General features: G+C 37.8%; 2 protein-coding genes across 2 annotated transcripts in view; both read right to left on the reverse strand.

Annotated features, from left to right (window-relative positions):
• Window positions 1-7,811, reverse strand: part of LOC142984913 (putative multidrug resistance-associated protein lethal(2)03659) — a 35,277-nt gene extending 27,466 nt beyond the window's left edge. The window contains exons 1-4 of the mRNA XM_076132795.1: window positions 7,750-7,811; window positions 4,118-4,285; window positions 3,276-3,338; window positions 2,684-2,760 (exon numbers count right to left, since the gene is read on the reverse strand). Coding sequence (XP_075988910.1) covers window positions 2,684-2,760; window positions 3,276-3,338; window positions 4,118-4,197 — 220 coding nt within the window. The 5' untranslated portion in view covers window positions 4,198-4,285; window positions 7,750-7,811. The remainder of the gene's footprint in view (window positions 1-2,683; window positions 2,761-3,275; window positions 3,339-4,117; window positions 4,286-7,749) is intronic.
• Window positions 7,812-9,495: 1,684 nt separating this feature from the next.
• LOC142984734 (lysosomal alpha-mannosidase-like) overlaps window positions 9,496-21,933 on the reverse strand; it is a 28,724-nt gene continuing 16,286 nt past the window's right edge. Inside the window, exons 20-30 of the mRNA XM_076132491.1 lie at window positions 21,372-21,523; window positions 20,123-20,249; window positions 16,370-16,497; window positions 15,191-15,308; window positions 14,090-14,231; window positions 13,561-13,652; window positions 12,706-13,200; window positions 12,204-12,342; window positions 11,071-11,267; window positions 10,137-10,281; window positions 9,496-9,652 (exon numbers count right to left, since the gene is read on the reverse strand). Coding sequence (XP_075988606.1) covers window positions 9,499-9,652; window positions 10,137-10,281; window positions 11,071-11,267; window positions 12,204-12,342; window positions 12,706-13,200; window positions 13,561-13,652; window positions 14,090-14,231; window positions 15,191-15,308; window positions 16,370-16,497; window positions 20,123-20,249; window positions 21,372-21,523 — 1,889 coding nt within the window. The 3' untranslated portion in view covers window positions 9,496-9,498. The remainder of the gene's footprint in view (window positions 9,653-10,136; window positions 10,282-11,070; window positions 11,268-12,203; window positions 12,343-12,705; window positions 13,201-13,560; window positions 13,653-14,089; window positions 14,232-15,190; window positions 15,309-16,369; window positions 16,498-20,122; window positions 20,250-21,371; window positions 21,524-21,933) is intronic.

The raw sequence follows: 21,933 nt of genomic DNA on the forward strand, positions 1-21,933 counted from the left end.
TGATGGATGATGATGATGATGAATGATGATGATGACGATGGATGATGATGATGATGATGATGGATGATGATGATGATGGATGACGATGATGATGATGATGGATGATGGTGATGGATGATGATGATGGATGATGATGATGGATGATGATGTAGAGAAAAGATTTTATTACAAGTTCATACATACTGTAATGCGAAAAGACTTTTTTCCCGACCTAATATGAAGCAAGCTTAAGTCACGAAACTTTCATGTCTATATTAAGCAAGCGATGCCAGGGTAACAGAGTATGTCTGTTTCGAGCTCACAATAAACACAGTCAAGGACAGAGGGACGCGGAAGGTCACTAAGTAATTCAACCCACCCAGAAATGAAAGGTAAACAAAATAATTAGGTGAAATGGAATGGAAAGACATGTTTTTTGAAGATAAAAATAGAATAACTTGATGAAATTGAGCGCAAAAATAGTTTAAGCGTTTTTTGATGGAATCATTTGATGAAATTTGGTACACAGATAGTTTAGACTAGCTGACCCGCGCAACTTCGCTTGCGTCACATGAGAGAATGGGTCAAAATTTTCCCCGTTTTTGTAACATTTTTCACTGGTACTCGGCTCTTATTGGTAGCAGCGTGATGATAAACGTATAACCTTCCTCAATAAATGGACTATCTAACACTGAAAGAATTTTTCAAATCGGACCAGTAGTTCCTGAGATTAGCGCGTTCAAACAAACAAACAAACAAACGAACAAACAAACTCTTCAGCTTTATAATATTAGTATAGATATGAGAGTTCTCATAGGATAGGTTTTATCAAGGAAAACTACGCGAAATAAGTCGTCAGTAGAAACTATATGCCTACATTCATATATCTTTAGAAATAACTTGAATATGCTTATCTCTGAAATTTATTTTCATTCATGAGAAATACGATATTCCATTTAACATCACGCTACTACCACTACTACTTTAGTACTTATTATTCTGTGCTACTACTTACGAGAGCAGTGCAATTACCAAAACTGCCTCGATAGCCGAAAAGACACATCTACCAAGAAGTAAAAACGGAGAAAACACTAATTTAATCTTCAAAAATGTCTAAAAACGCATACAAATGCTCTTTATATCGCTAGGCTAAAACCGAAACGGAGCGACATTGAAAAATATAGGACACTAGCTGACCCGCGCAACTTCGCTTGCGTCCAATGAGAGAGAATGGGTGAAACTTTTCCCCGTTTTTGTACCATTAATTACTGGTACTCTGCTCCTTTTGGTCGTAGCGTGATGATACCCATGTCCTTTCTCGGGTATCAAAATATCTCGATACCAAATTTCATGCAAATTGGTTCAGTAGTTTAGGCGTGATTGAGTAGCAGACAGACAGACAGACAGACAGAGTTACTTTCGCATTTATAATATTAAGTATGGAAGTATGGATAAGGGCAGGTGAGCCTTTTTTTAATGATTCCGGCAATATTAAACTTATATAACTCATTTTCGACAAAAATATACATTAGACTTTTCAACTATAGGGGGTAGAAAAGTATGAGTAGAATTGTTATAACACAGTATTTTCTAAACACAAAAGGATTTCAAATTGCTCCTAAATACACACTTTGTACTGTTTCCAAGTACTTAATTAACGAAAAGTGAAGGAAAACATAGTATTTTACTTTAAGCTTGCATGTAGTACGTCGACCATTCGAGGACGACCTCGGTGAATTCTGAGAATGTAAACTGTTAGTTGCTAACGACCATTTGCTATGTTCTATCTAAGACTAGCTGACCCGCGCAACTTCGCTTGCGTCACAATAGAGAGAATGGGTCAATTTTTTTCCCGTTTTGTAACATTTTTTACCGGTACTCTGCTCCTATTGGTCATAGCGTGATGATAATATATAGCCTATAACCTTCCTCAATAAATGGGCTATCTAACACTGAAAGAATTTTTCGGACCTCGGACCAGTAGTTCCTGAGATTAGCGCATTCAAACAAACAAACAAACTCTTCAGCTTTATAATATTAGTATAGATTACAGATTGTTATACCTACATACATAATCTCAATGTAATTGTCCCGAAAAGTGCACGCTGTAGTGTTAGTCCCATGTTATAGGGGGCAAGCCTATTGCCAAATACCGGTAACGTCACCAAACTTGAATCTATTAGATATTTAAAGCTCAGAAAAGATCAATAGGACTTAGCAAGACCAAGGAATCAGTCGAATACCGACTGCTACCACGGGACCGCCAGAGATTGCTCTGTTACCCAATTTCAGTATGAATTGCTTTCCATATAAATACTAATTTAACCCATTAATATCCCACTGCTGGGCAAGGTTCTCCTCCCGTAATGAAGGAGGGGTTAGGCTTTGAGTCCACCACGCTGGCCAAGTGCGGGTTGGGGACTTTGCATACCCCCAATAAATGTATTAAACAAATTTTAGGCATGCAAGGTTTCCTCACGATGTTTTCCTTCACCGTTGGAGCATGTGATATTTTTTTGTAATACACACATAACTTCGAAAAGTCATTGTTGTGTTGCCTCGGGTTCGAACCTGCGACCACTTGCGTGGGAGGTGTCACCTTATACCACTCGGCTATCACTGCTGCCATATAAATATAAAATTATACATAAGGCTTGTCTTTAGTAAATAAAAAGTAAATAGAATAAGGCTTTGAAAAATTCACCTCGCTTTTCTAATTGTTTTTTCCATTTGACACCTAGTTGATCACCGCGCGGAGCGGCCCTGTGACCCGGAGTACACCTGCAAATATTTATTGAAAATGTAAAAAACAAAACATAACACTTCGCTTTTTCCCACGGAAGTAAGCAGAGACCAAAGATCACTTGTTACAATCCTTAAAAAATGATTTTCTTCATTCACATTCATAAATATTGTACAGGAAAAATTTGGTTGTTGAAAACACAGTCAGATGGTTTCAATGAAACTGACCGCCGTAGCCGAAATCGGCCAGGACGACATCATCACAGGAAAAATAACAGATTTTCGAGTAACATGCATACACACATACATAATATCACACCTTCTTTCCCATAGAAGTAGGCATCACTTAAAGAAAAAAAAAGAGACAATAATAATAGAGTTATTTTGTTTAAAAAACTAATTACTTAATATACCTACTTTATCATAAAAACGAATCTAAGTCTGAATAGAATTATACGCCAAACATTTTCCCAGCAGAAAATTCATTTCTTAAGTTGACATTTTAAGATCTTCTGTTAAGTGTCACACATACAAACATACATAAGAATACTAACCTATACACGTCGGCCATGCTGAGTTGACCTTTCCTACCCTTAACGAATATGGATCTTGTGTACCTGAAAGAAAAAGCACAATTTTTTAATTAAAAAATAATTTTCAATACCTTCAACTTTATATAAATTCTACCCCCTATTAGGCGCCTGAACTCTCTGTGGGAGGGGCAGTAGCAGATCCAAAAACAAATGATAAATATCAAAAAATTATAAAACTAATGTCTTAGTAAACAACAGGCGTGCGGATCGATCTCTGAGGTTAAGCTACGCTTGCCAAGGTTGTTCTGTGGATGGGTGACCATTTTATACATATCAAGTTCCTCCGTTTTTGGGGGATGTGGGTCCCGACTGTCATTTTCAAAGATCATAGACAGTCGTTAACAGTAGTCAGAAGCTTGAAAGTCTGACAATCATTTATTTTTTACTTGGTTAATGCATGAAATTGTATGTGGAGCTCTCCGAACCAGAAGGGCAAGGCCTACCCACTAAACCACCAAGGTGTTGCACCCGTTTTACATAGAGCAACTGCTTATCTAACGTCCACAACACAGTTACCTAAGTTACCTAGTTTATAACACGATACCCGTCGGTAAGACTGGTTGTCAGACTTTCAAGCTTCTGACTACTGTTAACGACTGTCAAAGATCTTCGAAAATGACAGCCGGGGCCCACAATTTACCGTACCTTCCGAAACACGGAGAAACTCGATATGTATAACATGGTCACTCATCCACAGAACAACCTCGGCAAGCGTGGCTTAATCTCAGAGATCAGTCCGCGCGGCTGTTGTTAACTAAGCCACAAGCTCCTCAAATTTATTTTATAAATGTTAAAATACTCACCAAAAACATAGTTTAGAGAAGACATTAGCCGTTTCCCTCGGGTTCTGCTTTCTCTCAATATCGAAGTAACCTGGATCCATCTTGTGTTAGCTTGAACAATTGTGACTGTATACCTGTTGTCTCGCTCTAATTAAGTACGTTAGACTAAGTAAGCACCATTGTTTGGATCTGGAACAAAAGAAAAGATAATTTAGTTTAACTTTTGATTTCCCACAAAAAGTGAGAGTGAAGGAATTAGTATTTATTATACAGATGCGAAAGTTTTGTGCTTTCACAGCTAAACTGCTTAACCCTTGTTAGTAAAATTTATTAAATTTTATTTTAAACAAGCTCTTAAATATTTTTTGTAGATGTTGATTATTGTGGAAGAAGCCTTTTTTTTGCTTTATTTTATAGGTTTTTTCATTTAAGTATATTAAAATATTCTCAACGTTAGTCTGCTACCGGTATATGGAAATAGGCTCTCCCCCTATTACGTAGGACTAACATAGTTATAGCAAAACGTGAGTGTACACCTCTGTCTATATGTTCGGGTAAAACAGGTGTGATACATAATATCTTCGCAGTTTCATGTTGCATAAATTTTATTTTAGCAAACACATTTACGCACAAATTCACACTAATTTGATCATATATTTTCTTTCTTCTGCGTCTACAGTGAAAATAAGTTCCGCTGGGATAACGTAGTCCCAGCGGAAACTGTTTTTATTGAATGGCTCTGCAGTGGGTGGATACACAAATATGTACTATAGATACACATTTACACAATGTCACACACTAATTCCCTATTAAACTAAAATTACGATTTTCCATAATATTTTCCGCTGGGCATACACACACTCTCGCACTCATAGGGAAAGTTTCATGGCGTCTAGGGGACGAATGGCCCTTCGGATTGGTCTGTCCGCATACAAAGGGTCTTAAAATTGTACCTAAAATAACATGTATAAAATTCACGCTTGCTAATATAACGTAGTTTACCTAATTTTTTGGAACATTTAAGACGTCTGGCAGAAGTAATGGCCCACGGAAAGTGTCTGGCAATAGTCAATTTTATTTCTACATAATATTATTAAAACATATCTGAAAACCAACTTTGCTACTATAACGTAGGTAAGTTCGTTTTTTACGCACCTTCACTCCGCGCTACCTCAGAAACGGCCCCGCTTTCAAGGTAGTGGATGTGCATACCTCTTAACAGACCCTTTATACTAACAATCCTCAAAAGGACTATGGGCAAAAATGTATGGGCTCCGTCCCCACCTACCAACAAACATGGAACTGATACCAACGTGTTCATAAAGTGCCCCCTATTTAATTAAAATCCTTTGTTTTTGATAAATCAGTGGGAATATATATTTAAAAAAAAAAAAACAATTTGTAATTATTATTTAACGTATATTTTTATTTTACATTTGTAAGTTATTTTAACATTATTGTTATATTACAGTACTAACTCATATGTATAATAATGTCCTCCTAGCCGATATACGGCTACGGCGGTCAGTTTCATTGAAACTGGCCATCTGTGCCGGACTTTGTTTATAGTGTCCAAGTGTGTGCACAATACACAGGTACAATCTCTATTCCATCACTCTCATAGTTTGGTGGGACGGATAACCGACACGACCAGTGAGAGGTCAGGCGCAGGACCGACGGCTTTACGTGCTCTCCGAGGCACGGAGGTCTTCGACCTCAACTTCCTAACTCCGGGCAATCTCTAGGAAATTCTTAACAGAAAATCTCAGAAAAGACTGTTTGGCCCGACCCAGGATTCGAACCCGAGACCTCTCGCACCGCAGTCGCATATACTACCGACCGCGCCACAGAGGCACTCATATGTATATACTTATATCATTTCCATTATATGGTTAATACATGTTATTGATTTCATATTTCAATAATTATTTTTACTCGTCAATTATAATGCTGTCTAACAGATGCGCTGGCAGATTAAAATCTGATCAGATCTAAAATCGTGGGTTGGAGAGCGGGGGGAGGGGGTTATTTTGTACCCAGCTATCTTTATGTGCATGCGGCGTCCGCCGCTGTGCACTAATTAATAAATAAATGAGCATGTATTTTGGAATTAGTCGTCAATAATACGTTAACGAGATATTTGTTTAAACGTAAGATACTTTGAGAACCCCATGCATTTGGGCAATGTCGCCATAGTATAAAAATATCGTCTTGCCAAGATATATCAATTGAGCTACATTTCATTTTTGTTGATGGGTGGGGACGATTCCGCCCATAGTCCTTTCAGCTTTGCTAAAATGACGTAGGTCTGGCAGCTCTGGAATCTTGGACTAATAGGTCAATCTAGGTCAAATGACACACGCAATGGAGTTATTACTGAGTTTGTTTTACGCAAACGGCAAAGTTATATTTTGGCAACATGAGTTGGCGAAGAGTGTTGATTGGAACGAAAATAATGAGAAAAAAAACGAAATAGGACATTTTTCTTACTTGTTTAGGTGTAAGTTATCATCTATACTAATCCCTTCAGCCGTTTAGGAAACCTAAGTTTGGAAACTGGTTTCCTAAAAGTATTTTTTTATACTTATACGTAAAGAACTGTACTCCAAAAAATCATGTGTAAGTAGGTACCTACAATAACTTGTCAAAAACCTAACGCAAGGAAGGTGTTCTGTCATGAGACACTGAATAAATTATCATAATAACAATGTCAGTAATGGTGTGAAAATAATTCGTTCATTTCTGAATTTCAGCAGATTTTCCATTGTATTTACAGTTAGTTAACTGTAACCAGTTGGTGACGTGTAAAACTTATATATGAAAAAAAAAATTGGTATAATAACAGCTCGCATTGTCGTGAATAATAAAAACCATACGTTTCATAAAACAAATAATAAAATGTGATAATTGTGTTTCGTAATAAATTAATAGGTAGGTTAGTTTAACTAGGGTTGCCATCTGTAAAATTTGGAAAACCGGACAAGACGCGTGAATACCCCGGATTTTAGAGCCCGAAAGTCGGACATGTCAACAAGAAGAGCAACCGCGACGGGAGGAGTGGGGGAACGGTGAATATACTTGGTTCGTCGGTTGATCGTGGTGTGCGAGCATAGAACGTACCTCGCGGGCGGGACGGCCCAAATTTTCTTTTAAAAGCCGGTCCACAAATGAAACCTTCCCCGGACGCTCCTCGGATGTCCTCTAAACTAGGACAAATCCGGGGAAACCCGGACGGATGGCAACCCTAGTTAAACTTATACCTATTTCGTGTACAAATTAAAAGTTACATTCAACGCATTCCGCAAAATAAAAGATGACTTAAAAAGTTATGAAATACATAAATAATAAACCAAAAAAAACGGTTTACGAGAGCATTTTAGTACAAAGCAATATGGTAACCTTTTTTTTACACGTACAATAATCGTGTGAATCACAATATTCACAATTCACATGTAGGTCTGTAGGAACTTTACATCAAAAAGAAATCTTTGAAAAAAGTTGTGCAATTCCAACAAAAAAAAAACTCCACACGTGTGACGGAAAACAATTAAAATACTTTTAAATTAAAGTTAGACGTAGTAATTTAAGAGATTTAAATGAGTTATGTGACTTAATACAATAGTTTTTTTGTAATAAAACAATATTTAACTTACCGAAATCGAAAAGCTCACAACAGAGTCAGCTGTTTGCAACAGCTGATGTATTTAAACCTAAATCACATGCACAGCACTAATTACAGATGAACAGAACTTTACAAAACTCAAGAATAATGCCAATTAATATAGATAAGCACAAAACAATAGCACCGAAAGCGCCTCACACAAAGGCTTTTTAGAAATTCGAAAAAATGTCCATGACTGTCATACACGCTGTCACTACGACGTCCGGCATCGCAGTCTGAATGAAAAGGTTGAATGACATGAAAACTGCGATGATGAATAAAAACTTGTTTTAATGCTGCCAATATTGAAAAAACAATTTTGGTGATTTTGAAACAGAACAATGAATTTTCATTACCGATACAGAAATAAATCGACTTATTTATTGCAATATTAACATATACATATATATATAACCCTAAATTAAATTTGAATCATAGAGATGTCTGCGTCTTCATGTTGCCTAGCTAGTTACGATACTCTGTCATAGATGGCGTTGTAATTAATATATAGTACTCGTAAAAAATATTTTGTTCATTTTTCTATTTCCAAGTTTAATAAGTATTAGTACTTATTAAATATTATTCTTCTCTAGGTATTCTTTGTCTATATATTATTAAAAATGTCAGGATTACCCTCATTTACTCATTTATGTTATCAAACTAATTGGTGCTAGTTTGATTCAACACTGGACAGGTCACTGGCGGCTAGCGCAAGGTCATATAAGCGCGTTCAAACAAACAAACAAACTCTTCAGCTTTATAATATTAGTGTAGCTTACAAAAATAACAAGACTTGGAAATAGAACCCAGGAACTCCGGGAATTGCGCCACGAAGTCATTAATGGGTCCGTTCCGCTCGCGGTGGAAACCTGGCTATACTAAAACCTTATTTTCGGTTTTACTTGCTCCGGTATATAATGGCGGTAAACAAATAAAACAACTCAATAAATAATAATTATTATATTTACAATAACAAAAGCTAATACTGTAACAATACAATAATACTACTTAACTTAAACTAACAACGATTATATATATAAACTTAATTTTAATTAAAAGTAACATAATAAATTATAATTTTATTACAGTTGGCAACACTGTTCAATAGAGCATATGCCATTTAAGTTTGTGTCTCTGAATATAGCAACAAGCCACAAGGCACATAAACTTAACTGGCACTTACTACACTTTAATCCTGGAATACAAATGAGTGCTCTTTTAGTAATTTTGATCATAAAATTGAAAATGAGACATTTCATACATATTTTAACTCGTGACTCGTACATAAAAGAGATTCAGAGGAACTTCATTAAGGAAATTACTAAAATATATGCCGTATAACTATATGTTTTACATAAGACATGCATACTTTAGAAGCTGCGTAGAAGATGAAGACGAAAAGAGACGATTACAAGGAGATCGATAGATCGTATCGTTGTATGTTTGTTACTCTTTCACAAAAAAACTACTGGACAGATTTTAATGAAATTTGGTACACTGATAGTTTACAACCTGTATAAACAAATAGGATACTTTTTACCCCTGGAAATTGTTTCACGCGGATGCAGTCGCGGTCAGTAGCTAATGTTTTAAACTTCCATGCTTACGCGACTATTATCCGTGTCCGAGTACATTTAGCGGTAGTTTATCTACTCAATAGCATTTTATATATGAGTTTAAACGCTATTTAATAGATAAACTACCGCTAAATGTACCTCAGAATGGGGTATGGTAAGTATTTTTATCCCGTGCTATATGTTTTTCTGTTATTCTCGAACCATACAACAAAGGTTCTTATCTGTGTTGGTCTGAGCGTCACCACGTATTCTGTTTCTTCAACCTGTTCGGGAGCCTGTTCGTCTCCTAGGTCGTCTTTCTCGTCTTTCGCTAGGTTCCTGGAAGATAAAGTTATGTTTTAATATGATTAGAACAAATGCATATTTTGTAACGTATCGTCTTTGACTATATCATCGTCTTTGACTATCTGCGTTCTCGTATGCAACTACCAGACTTGCATAGAAACACGCTCCATTCCGTCACTCTTATAATCCTGTTGGACAGTCATTGGTCTTAACGTGCTATTCGAGGCACGAAGTCATAAGTTTTTCGGCCTAACGTAGGGTTAACTCAGTGTTACAGTGCACAGTGGTAGCAAAGTTGGTCAAGCCTTTGTTATGACATGACAACAACCGGGACCAACTTTTATGTACCCTACGAATCACGGACACGCTAAGTTCGACAGCTAAATGGCCACCCATCTTTGGAATCAACGGTCGCTTAACCCACAGATCGTTTACCGACCGTGGAGTGCAACTGGCTATGAGCGCCAAGGAATTTGGATTCAATCTTTTGAGACCTTCTACCACGCATGTTCTTTACCTCTTCCTCCTGTTACTCTCAGCTCGGTCCTCAACCAATTCTCTCTCGATATTCTCCAGTTCTTCTTCTTCAGAATAATCCTGAGTCTCCATCCCACTGTTGTCTTTACGTATCCTCGTTCTACCTGCCCAGTTCTTACCGGATTCTGGAAAGAAAGTTTAATTAATTTGATTCTGTTTTAATTTCTTTTCAGTTTCAAGATTTTCAGAAGGTTCGAACATTTCCACGGTAAAGGAAAACATCGTGATACAACATCGCAAAATTCTACCAAGTGACATCATCCACATGATATCTACTAGGAAAATTCTACCATGTGACGTCATCAACATAGAATTTACCCAGAAAATTCTATCATTAGAGGTCAGCATCATTAAATATACCCAGAAAATTTTACAATGTGACGTCATCAACATGGAAAATTCTACCATTTTATTTCATAGTCATAAGATCTACCAAGTAAAATCTACCATGTTACGTCTTCCACAAGAAATCTACCAGGAAAATTCTACCATGTGACGTCATCATCATGAAATCTACCCGGAAAATTCTACCATGTGACGTCATCCACATGAAATCTACCCGGAAAATTCTACCATGTAACTTCCCCATCACTAAATCTACCTGGAAAATTCTACCATGAGACGTCATCATCATGAAATCTACCCGGAAAATTCTACCATGTAACTTCCCCATCACTAAATCTACCCGGAAAATTCTACCATGTGACGTCATCATCATGAAATCTATCCGGAAAATTCTACCATGTGACGTCATCATCATGAAATCTACCCGGAAAATTCTACCAAGTGACGTCATCATCATGAAATCTACCCGGAAAATTCTATCATGTGACGTCCCCATCACTAAATCTACCCGGAAAATTCTACCATGAGACGTCATCATCATTAAATCTGCCAGGAAAATTCTACTTTACCTATAACTTCAATCCTATCATCCACTTTGATCACTTTAACCCTCCCTCCCCTCTTTTCCTCCCTGTTGGTCTTCCTGCCCTGGTCTCCAAGGAAGAAGGGCATATCCGCCACGGGCACCTTGCGTCTTTTGGTCTGCTTCCTCGCTGGTCTTTTAGTCGTTTCTATTTCGTCGTAGTAGTCGCTGTGGGGTTTGTATCTGGAATGAATTGTCCTAATAGTATCTGTAGTAGGCTGTCTCTGAAGTTAAATATAGCAGTTTTTTGCAAACATGCATAGAATCACATAGTTTTAATAAAACCAGCCAACGCGCAATGGTGCAAGACTTTATTAGTGTCCGGTCCAAGTGTGTGCACAATACACAGGTACACTCTCTATTCCTTCACTATCATAGTCCGGTGGGACGGGTAACCGAAACCACCAGTGAGAGGTCCAGCGCAGGATTTCAGACATAACTCGTGCTTTCCGAGGCACGGAGAGCATTACAACCTAAGCTTCCTAAATGTGAGAAATTTTTTAAACATTCCTTGACAGAAAATCTCAGGAATTAATTTTTGGTGCGACCCAGGTCAAACTCTGAAAACTTCAGTTTAAACCCTTTAAAATAATGTGCCATACGCTTATAAAACTAAATGCTAGATGGCCAGTGCTGCGCGGTGGCCAAATATCAGTTGGGAGTATATCTAACTAGCTGACCCGCGCAACTTCGCTTGCGTCACAATAGAGAATCATAATTTTCCCCGTTTTTGTAACATTTTTCACTGGTACTCTGCTCCTATTGGTCGTAGCGTGATGATATATAGCCTATAGCCTTCTTCGATAAATGGGCTATCTAACACTGAAAGAATTTTTCAAATCGGACCAGAAGTTCCCAAGATTAGCGCGTTCAAACAAACAAACAAACAAACAAACAATCAAACAAACAAACTCTTTAACTTTATAATATTAAGTATAGATCAGAGCTTACACGACGTTTATTAGGTAGTAAGGCAGTTTACTGAAGTTTTCTTGAAGGAAAACTCAAATTTTTGGTACAACTTGGGATTTGAACCCGAAGCACTACCGCTACAGATCTTTCATTTTTTGATTGATTTTTCAGATGATTCAATCTTTATAAACAGTGTATTTCTCTTACCTTCTCATCTTCTTCTTCTTTCTAACTCTGTCTTCCTCTGAGCTGCGAGAAGGTTTCCTGTACTGAGTCCTGGGACGTCTATAGTACATGTCGTAGATAGACTTGGTTATTCCGTCATCATTGTCATCTATCACTACTTCTGAAAGAAACAGTTAAATGTTTAGTACAAGTCAATCGGACTCCATGACACGGTGGTAAAGGTGGCGGCCACGCCACTACCGTTGTTTCAGGAGGAAGGTTCTAATCCCACTTCATTCACAACACCATTTAATTCCATTTTAACCGAGAGAGAGCAAAAAGTTCCCCAGAAACTTTTTTATTCTATTCTACCACTAGATTTTAAGAATATTAGGTCGGGGAAAAAAGTCTTTTCGCATTATAGTATGTTTGAACTTGTAATAAAATCTTTTCTCTACACAAAAAAGCTCGATATTTGGGTGCCACTTAAATTTAGTTTCGTTCCGAAGTTCATACCCAAAAAACAATTATTGTTTAAACCTACCTTCTTCTTTTTGTTTCTTAGCACTCTTAAGTCCAGTCCGTCTCCTCGGCGACCGTTTCTTCAAATTAGATGAGAAATCCTCCTCCGAAGACACCACATCATCATTAACCCACTCCTGAGCCAGTTTACTTGGCTTCATTCTGCTCAAAAAGCTTAATTTCGGCGTTTTCTGAGTAGCAGACACTCTGAAAATCTCATCGTATTTGATAGAAACATTGTGCTTTTCTGTCGTCGAAGAAAAAGTGGTATCTTTGTAGTATAAAGTAGTTATTTCTGTTAAATTCACGTCCTCAATCATCGTGTTGTTATAATAAGGCTCTATGTCTAATTGTGTGTTGTTTATAGACCGTTTTTTTCTCTCGTTTTCTCGCTCCCGTTCTCTTTCTCGCTCTAAATACGGCGCCATTTTGGCCTTAGCTTTCCCTTTTTTACCTAAGCGCTGGCGGTGGATGTGTTTGCGTCTGTTTAGGTCTTGTTCTTCATCTGAATAATGTCCTGGGGATGAACAAAAAATACGTTTGTTAGTTTCGCTTTTAGCCATCCTATGGTTCATGGTCAAAGAGTCAATGTTGTTTAAACTGCCCTAAAAAGCCTTTGACTCAACGATTGTTATCTGTGCCATATGTAAACATAATAATAATATAATAATATGTGTGTGTGCTCTATGTAGCGCGGAGACACTCAGTTGAAACCAGCGGTCACCCATCTATGATCGCGGCTGGCTTAACCCATAGATCGTTTACCACCTGGTAAGCACAACTGGCTATAGTGTATGTACGTTTCGCTAAAACTTAAGAATGGCTTAACTGATTTTTCTTTTCTTTCTTTCATTTTTTTGAAAAGATGTTGTAGTACCTGACTCTTGTTCTTCCATTTTGGATGGTTTGTCCTTAGCTTCCTCTGCGTCTTCTGGGAGCATTCCATCATCAGCTCCACTGTACACGTATCTGAGGAAAAGAAAAGTTTATGATAAATAATATTTAATTTAAAATCCATAGGTCATTAATTTATCAATTACATCATAGATTCACAACAAGGGCTATACAATCATCATCAATGATCATCCATCCCCCTTTTCGTGGGGGGTGATTGCGTGTCCAAAGATAACTGGTAAGTAAAGAAAAAGGTATAAAATTGGAATACTTAATTATATTATGTAAGGGGATGCGCTGGATTTTATTTCGTTGTAAAATGGGCGATAGTAGTTTAAAACTTAGATACTATTTGCCTCGGGTTTTTGTCAAGAGGAAATTGGGAGCCAGTTGTGCTGTTAAACATTTGTAGCATGGCAAAAACAGATAATTTTTATGTAGAAAACAAACTGCTTCAAACCTGTTTTCCGCAGGAACAAGGCAGAATCGAGTTAAATAAATGACTAAAATACCTGGTGCTCCAATCCATTTGGCGTGCATCATCAAGCCACTGGTTGGCAGCGAGGGTTGTCTCCCTGATACCCTTGATCTGAAGCTGAAGGAAGATCTTCTTCAATTCCACTACGGTGTGAGTTGGTTTCGCCAGGAACTCTTCTGCAAAATGTGTGTGGTAATGTGGTGCTCCTTAATATAATTTGGCTGACAAATCAACATCGAGCTATACTGCGCTGTACTTTGTTTGATGAACTCGCTCGTCTAATAATTATTTGAGGATACAAACAAATCATGCGGTGTTGCACTATGTGAGGCCACACCCTGTTTAAAACAGGGGCTCCCAACCTTTTCTTAGTCCGGGACCACTTTTATATTATTCTTGTTAGCAGGTAACATTTAAAAAGAGCAAGCCGTTAGTTTCTTGCCGTTTCTTCTCACGGGCAACAGCTTTTCCAAAACGGTGGTAGATAAAAAATATTTTGACGATTACAAATACTTGTTTAAGTTTATGAAATAAAGAATATTTGACTTTGACTTTGGTACCACAATGTAAGTACATTAAAAATAAAGTGTAATAATCATCTTTAAAATTTTAAATTTTATAATCATTCGCGGACCATATTTTGTCTTCCACGGACCACTGGTGGTCTGCTGACCACTGGTTGAGAACCACTGGTTTGAAACAATATCGAGCACAAACATAGCTCAGCGTAGCATAGCTCGATGGTGATTTGTCACCCTTAATGAATTTTAGTTGAAAAATAGAAGAAATATTTTGGCGATTAAAAATTGGCCAGAAGTTTGTTGCCAACTCTCATTGGTCCTACCTCCCGAACTGGCGCTAAATTCACCTACTATATTTGACTATGTATTACTATGTAAGTGTCTGTACTTGATCTAAATGAATAATTGATTTGATTTTGAATTTTAATGCGTGATATATCAGTTTTAAAACTGCCGAGAGACAAATAATGCCTATCAAAAACTCTCTCAATACGAAAATCTCAACTTTTTGACCCAACCCCATTCGAACCCGAGACCACAGCGCGGCAGTTGCCTAGCTACCGGCCGCCGAGGTAGTAGAAATAGGTGAAAATAGGTAAAAATGACTTCGTTACCTGTGTTGGGATTCTCTTTAGTGTTTTCCAGACGGAGCAGCACAGTTCCTGCCTTCCACGGCTCCAAGGTCAGGACTTGAATATGACGTGGTAGACCGTGGAGTTTTAAAGCTGAAAACTAAACGACAGAATATTAGGTAATCTATTTTTTTCTTATCTATCACATGCTTCCGCGGTGAAGGAAAACATCGTGAGGAAACCTTGCATGCCTAAAATTTGTTTAATACATTTATTGAGGGCATGCAAAGTCCTCAACCCGCACTTGGCCAGCGTGGTGAACTCAAGGCCTAACCCCTCCCTCATTACGGGAGGAGACCCTTGCCCAGCAGTGGGACGTTAATGGGTTGAATTTTTTATCTGGTGGGACGGATAACCAATTCGACGAGTGAGAGGGCAGGCGTAAGATAGGAGATGAATACCGTAGCCGTATCGTAGCCGTATCGTAGCCGTACCGTAGCCGTACCGTAGCCGTATCGTAGCCATACCGTAGCCGTACCGTAGACGTACCGTAGCCGTACCGTAGCCGTACCGTAGCCGTACCGTAGCCGTACCGTAGCCGTACCGTAGCCGTACCGTAGCCGTACCGTAGCCGTACCGTAGCCGTACCGTAGCCGTACCGTAGCCGTACCGTAGCCGTACCGTAGCCGTACCGTAGACGTACCGTAGCTGTACCGTATAACGTTTTTCAACGTATAAAGCTGAAGTTTGTTTGTTTCTTTGAACGCGCTAATCTCAGGAACTACTTGTCCGGTTTGAAAAATTCTCAGTGTTAGATAGCCTATTTATCGAGGAAGCCTATAAGCTATATATCATCACTCTACAACTACTAGGAGCAGAGTATCAGCAAAAGATGTTACTAAAACAGGGAAATATTTCACCCATTCTCTCATGTGACGCAAGCGAAATTGCGCGGGTCAGCTAGTGATTTATATACTTTCTTTGATGGTGTAAAAAACGCTGTAGAGTCAACCAGAACCATAAAAATGGCGAAAATAAGTGCTAAAGTCCCCAACCCGCACTTGGCCAGCGTGGTGGACTCAAGGCCTAACCCCTCCCACATTACGGGAGGATACCCTTGCCCTGCAGTGGGACATTAATGGGTTATATTTATTTAATTTAAGTGCTAAGGTTTAAAAATGAGTTCTTGCTGATATAATCGTATTTAAAAAGACTACTTACACGTTTATTTCTAACGTTTTGCCATTTCCTTCTGCTTAGTTTATCAGCTGAAGTCAAGAAAAGCCATGGCTCGTACTGCCACTTGCGAGCTGACTGTGTCATGCGTTCGGAAAATGATTGATCGTCCACTGAAACATGAAAACCATTATAATTTAACTGCACGTTTGGCGCAGTGGTTTAAGCGGTCACCTCGCCGCAACAACCGTAGCGCCGCGTGTGGTGGGTTCAAATCCCACCCGGAACAAATCTTTGTGTGATGAGCACGAGTATTTGTTCTGAGCCTGGATGTTAATGTATCTATATAAGTATGTATTTAGAAGTATATAAGTATGTTTATCAGTTATTTGGTTACCATAGTACAAGCTCTGCTTAGTTTGGAATCAAATGACCGTGTGTGAGTTGTCCAATAATATTTATTTATTTATTTATTTATAATTCTTCGAACTGTATAATTCATGAAAGATATAATTTTTTTCTTGAATGTCTTACAAAAATGTTCAGGTGTGTGTACTTGTAACCTGCGGTCCTATATGTATGGATGTAAATGAAGTAAAAGAACTTTGTAAGAATCGCACTAAGTGGCTTTCGCTTTAGTGTATAGCAAGACAGAAAGTGTCATACACTATTTTCAGTATTAATACTATAATTTGTTGCTATCGCACGCTACGCACACGCTAAGAAGAAGAAGAAGTGGCATTCTTTGGTCTGCACCTATCCCTATGGGGAATAGGCGTGATTTTTTGTATGTATGTATAAATTACTTTGTTTTCTTTCTAGACATCATTATGGTTCATAATCATCGTATGGTTAGAGGTCAACGTAGTGTCAAAATTGCTCAAGCCTTAGTCGACTTTGTCAACTGTCGTTATGTTAAACAACAAGCGTGACTTGAATCTCTGACTCCCGGTTTCTGAGGTACATTTAGCGGTAGTTTATCTATTCACTAGTGCTTAAACAATTTATTAATACAAAAAAAAACGCTATTGAATAGATAAACTACCGATAAATGTACTCAGAAACCGGGGGTTCAAAATCAAAATCAAAATCAAATCATTTATTCATTTAGGTCAAATATTGACACTTATGATAGTCGTTACAATTACTGAATCTACCACTAGCTCGGAAAGGGGGTAGAGCCTTATGAGAAGAGCTAGCGAGAAACTCACGGCCACTCTTTTCAATCGCCAAAAAGTTTTACAATGTGGTTGATACAATAATTGATCATGCGAGGAGCTGCCAACAATCAGCGATATAGACTAAACGTCAATTAAGTTAAATGAACATAGCTAGGTTATTTATTAGTCTCTGATCATACCGTATGTTGGGAGCACCTACTAGCATGTGATAATAAGAATATGGGCAGCAAGTGAGCACACTGGTTGTGAACATTATAAAAGAAAAAGTGACAGTTTTATGAATAACATCAAATTGTACGTAACATCACCTATTTGCATCATTAATTGCCCATATTTTACAATATTTAGACCTACTGCTACTGAGTTTATACAATTTATAGCAAAGTTCCCTAATGGAGAATGTTACCTAATTTTGATTTTTAGCACTCCATATTCGCGTTTAAAAATAAAAAATACTGGTGAAAGAATTACTTCGATACGTCAATTAGTTTTCGATTTATAAGTAAAACAAGTTGTAACCGCACGACGCTAGCTCTCGGTGACGGTGTGACGTCACTTTACACTTGCTCAGTCTGGCTCACACAGTCCGCTTGCGGTCGCGCGCTCAATGCGTTGAAATTATTCCTAAATACTTTTAAAAATGTCCAATTCAAATACTAGGAAATCATATGTTGTGCCTAAATGTAATTTAATTTTATGTAGGTAAGTACATAAGTAATAATAAATAACTTCATCTTACAATGAAACAACTTCTAACCGGATTGATCGCGAGTTTATTGATTTTACTGTGGCAGGAAAAATGTAAAATCAATAAGTACGCGATTATTTCGGTTAAAAATTGTTTCATTATAATATGCAGTGATCGTAAATATCTAACATATTAGGTACTTATATGTATAATATACTACATAGAAGCGGCCCGCGACTTCGTCCGCATGGAAATCCTTCCCGCGTAAATCCCGATCCTTCGGAACTTCGGGATAAAAAGTAGTCTATGTGTTATTCTGGGTCTTCAGCCACCTATATATCAAATTTCATCGTAATCGGTTCAGTCAAATTTGCGTGAAAGAGTAACAAACATCCGTACATACTTACATACATACATACGTACATACATATGTACATACGTGTACGTACACACATACGTACATACGATAACATACATACATATGTACATTCTTACAAACTTTCACATTTATAATATTAAGTAGGATTTTGGAGGCACGAAACCTCTATTTGTTTCACAAAATAATTCGCAACCATTATTCCATTTTATTAATCGAATAGTATTTACTATTATTATAAGTTATTTTATACATAAGCGGACGAAAACACAACAAAATACTACGCAAGCTATACTAAGACTACGAAAATACTAAGCGAGACGCGGCCCGCGCGGCGCGGCAATGTAGTATGACGTCATAGCCGCTCACGCGGCTGTTAGCGGGACTCGATATTTTTCGAAACTTTGAATGCTTATAAAATCAAAACTATTCGGTATTTTTGAATAAAACAAAAACTAGTTAATATGTATACATACAGGCTATACTGTGTCAAAATTTAAAGCGATTTGGCATACCTAGTAACATTCTCCATTTCAAAGAATCCTAATCAAGCGAGCGACTAATCCCAAGAGCTATTGTCGTTTAGATACTCATCAATTCTGTAATAAGCTTTCCTAACGAGATGTTCCTTAACAGCAACTTTGAATTTTGGCAGGGGTAAATCCATGATGTGCTTTGGAAGCTTGTTGAAGAAACGAATGCCGAGACCTACAAACGAATTGTGCACCTTGTGTAAACGATGATGGGGACCTACTAATTTGTGTCTGTTTCTAGTGTTGTAATTGTGTCTATCGCTATTTGTTGCGAAAGTCCCTAAATTTTGTTTTATATACAACAAGTTTGCAAGCACATACTGTGATGACACCGTCAGTATCCCTATCTGCCCAAAAAGCTCTCTCAAGGAGTCTCGCGCTCCTAAACTATAAATTGCACGGATAGCTCTTTTTTGAAGGACAAAAATAACATCTATATCAGCAGCCTTACCCCACAGTAATATACCGTAAGACATGACGCTGTGAAAATAACTAAAGTAAACCAGTCTTGCCGCATCCACACCAGCAAACTGTCTTACTTTTCTGATTGCGTACGCGGCGGAGCTGAGTCTCCCCGAGAGATGCGCTATCTGAGTGCCCCATTGGAGCTTGCTATCCAGACTGATACCTAAAAAAGTTGCCGAATCTACCAAATCGATAGTTTGCCCATTTACGACTATGTTAGTACCTAAATTCCTCGCGTTGGGCATAGTGAACCTAATGCACTTAGTTTTGTTAGAATTCAATAACAGATTATTACAAGTGAACCAGTTGTGGACCTGTTCTAGAATACTATTGATATCGACAAAACAGGACTTCGAACGATCTACTTTAAAAATGAGAGAAGTGTCATCTGCGAATAATATAATATCACATAAATCCTGCACCTGAAAGGGGAGATCGGTTAGACGCGGTTATAGACGCTCAGCTCAAACACTGCACCTACATTTGTGTAATGTACAAGTTACTTAACTCACTGATCGTTTACCGACCTATAAAAATGTAATACTGATAACTTACTTTCTTGTCGAAAGTTTCCGAACAATATTCTGTGTTTTCCTTTAACTACCAATCCTACACCATATGCTTCTTCATTTAAGGTCTCTTCTAGACCAAAACCATCATCCGTTAGTAGTCTTCTGTGCACCTGAAATAATAAATTTTAAACTGTTACAATAGGGTACTTGACTGCCGGTCAAATTAGCTAATTATGAAATGCCAAAAACATATTTTAGTGTAGAAATACGGTGTATGATAGGTCTGATGGTGATAGTGTTGACGATGATGGTAGTGATGACGATAGTAGTGATGATGATGGAGATGATGATAGTGTTGATGATGATGATGATAGTGTTGATGATAGTGTTGTTGATGATGATGATAGTGTTGATGATGATGATGATAGTGTTGATGATGATGATGATAGTGATGATGGAGATGATGATGATGATAGTGATGATGGAGATGATGATGATGATAGTGTTGATGATGATGATGATAGTGTTGATGATAGTGTTGTTGATGATGATGATAGTGTTGATGATGATGATGATAGTGTTGATGATGATGATGATAGTGATGATGGAGATGATGATGATGATAGTGATGATGGAGATGATGATGATGATAGTGTTGATGATGATGATAGTGCTGATTATGATTATGATGATGATGACAGTGTTGATGATGATGATGATATGATGATAGTGATGATGATGATGAAGTTGGTGATGATGATGAAGTTGGTGATGATGATGACAACATTGGTGATGATGATAATAAAGTTGATGATAATGATGATGACAAAGTTAGTGATAATGATGATGATGATAAGAGAAAGACAGATAGATACATACCATAAGTTCAATTTCCCCATCGTTATAAGAAGTCCCTCCTTGCGTTCTGTCAGGCAGCACGCACATCTCTACCGAGTTGTTCAGTGAGTGGATATAGATACGTGACGTCACGGGGTAGTAGCAAGATGATGATGATGAAAAAGTAGTTGATGATGGTGATGACAAAGTTGGTGACGATGACAAAGTTGGTGATGATGATAATGATGACAAAGTTGGTGATATTGATGACATAGTTGGTGATGATGATGATGACAGAGTAAGTGATGATGACAAAGTTGGTGATGATGATGACAAAGTTGGTGATGATGATGACATAGTTGGTGCTGATGATGGCAACGTTGGTGAAGATTATAATGATGACAAAGTTAGTGATAATGATGATGATGATAGAAGAAAGACTGATAGATACACACCATAAGTTCGATCTCCCCATCGTTATAAGAAGTCCCTCCTTGCGTCCTGTCGGGTAGCACGCACATCTCCACCGAGTTGTTCAGTGAATGGATACAGATACGTGACGTCACGGGGTAGTAGCAAGATGCTATCGGCTTCTTTTGTTGCTGACCTACAAATAATAGAATAGAAATATGACTTTTGCATTAATTATGATAGCTTATTACTAGTGGAAGGTCGTTTGTTTGTATATCCTTCTTTTACGTAAAAGGCCTTGAGTCAACCACGCTGGTCAGTGGCCAATTGCGGGTTGGAGACTTTGTATACTTTCAAAAACTGCTCTAAAGAACTTTCAGGCATGAATGGTTGCATCACGATGTTTTCCTTCACCGTTTGAACAAGTGATTATTATTTCTAAAAGACATAATTTCGAAAAGTCTTTGGTGTGTTGCCTCGGGTTCGAATATGCAACTACTTGCTTAATATGTAAGTAGATATTTAAAGAAAAGAATCTGGTTCCTAAATCTGTCTTTACTTTTTAGTAGCATTTTTTTTATTATGTAAATCTGCCTTTTCTGTAAT

Source organism: Anticarsia gemmatalis, chromosome 28 (genome assembly GCF_050436995.1).
Source record: "Anticarsia gemmatalis isolate Benzon Research Colony breed Stoneville strain chromosome 28, ilAntGemm2 primary, whole genome shotgun sequence".
In the NCBI taxonomy this organism is placed as follows: domain Eukaryota; kingdom Metazoa; phylum Arthropoda; class Insecta; order Lepidoptera; family Erebidae; genus Anticarsia; species Anticarsia gemmatalis.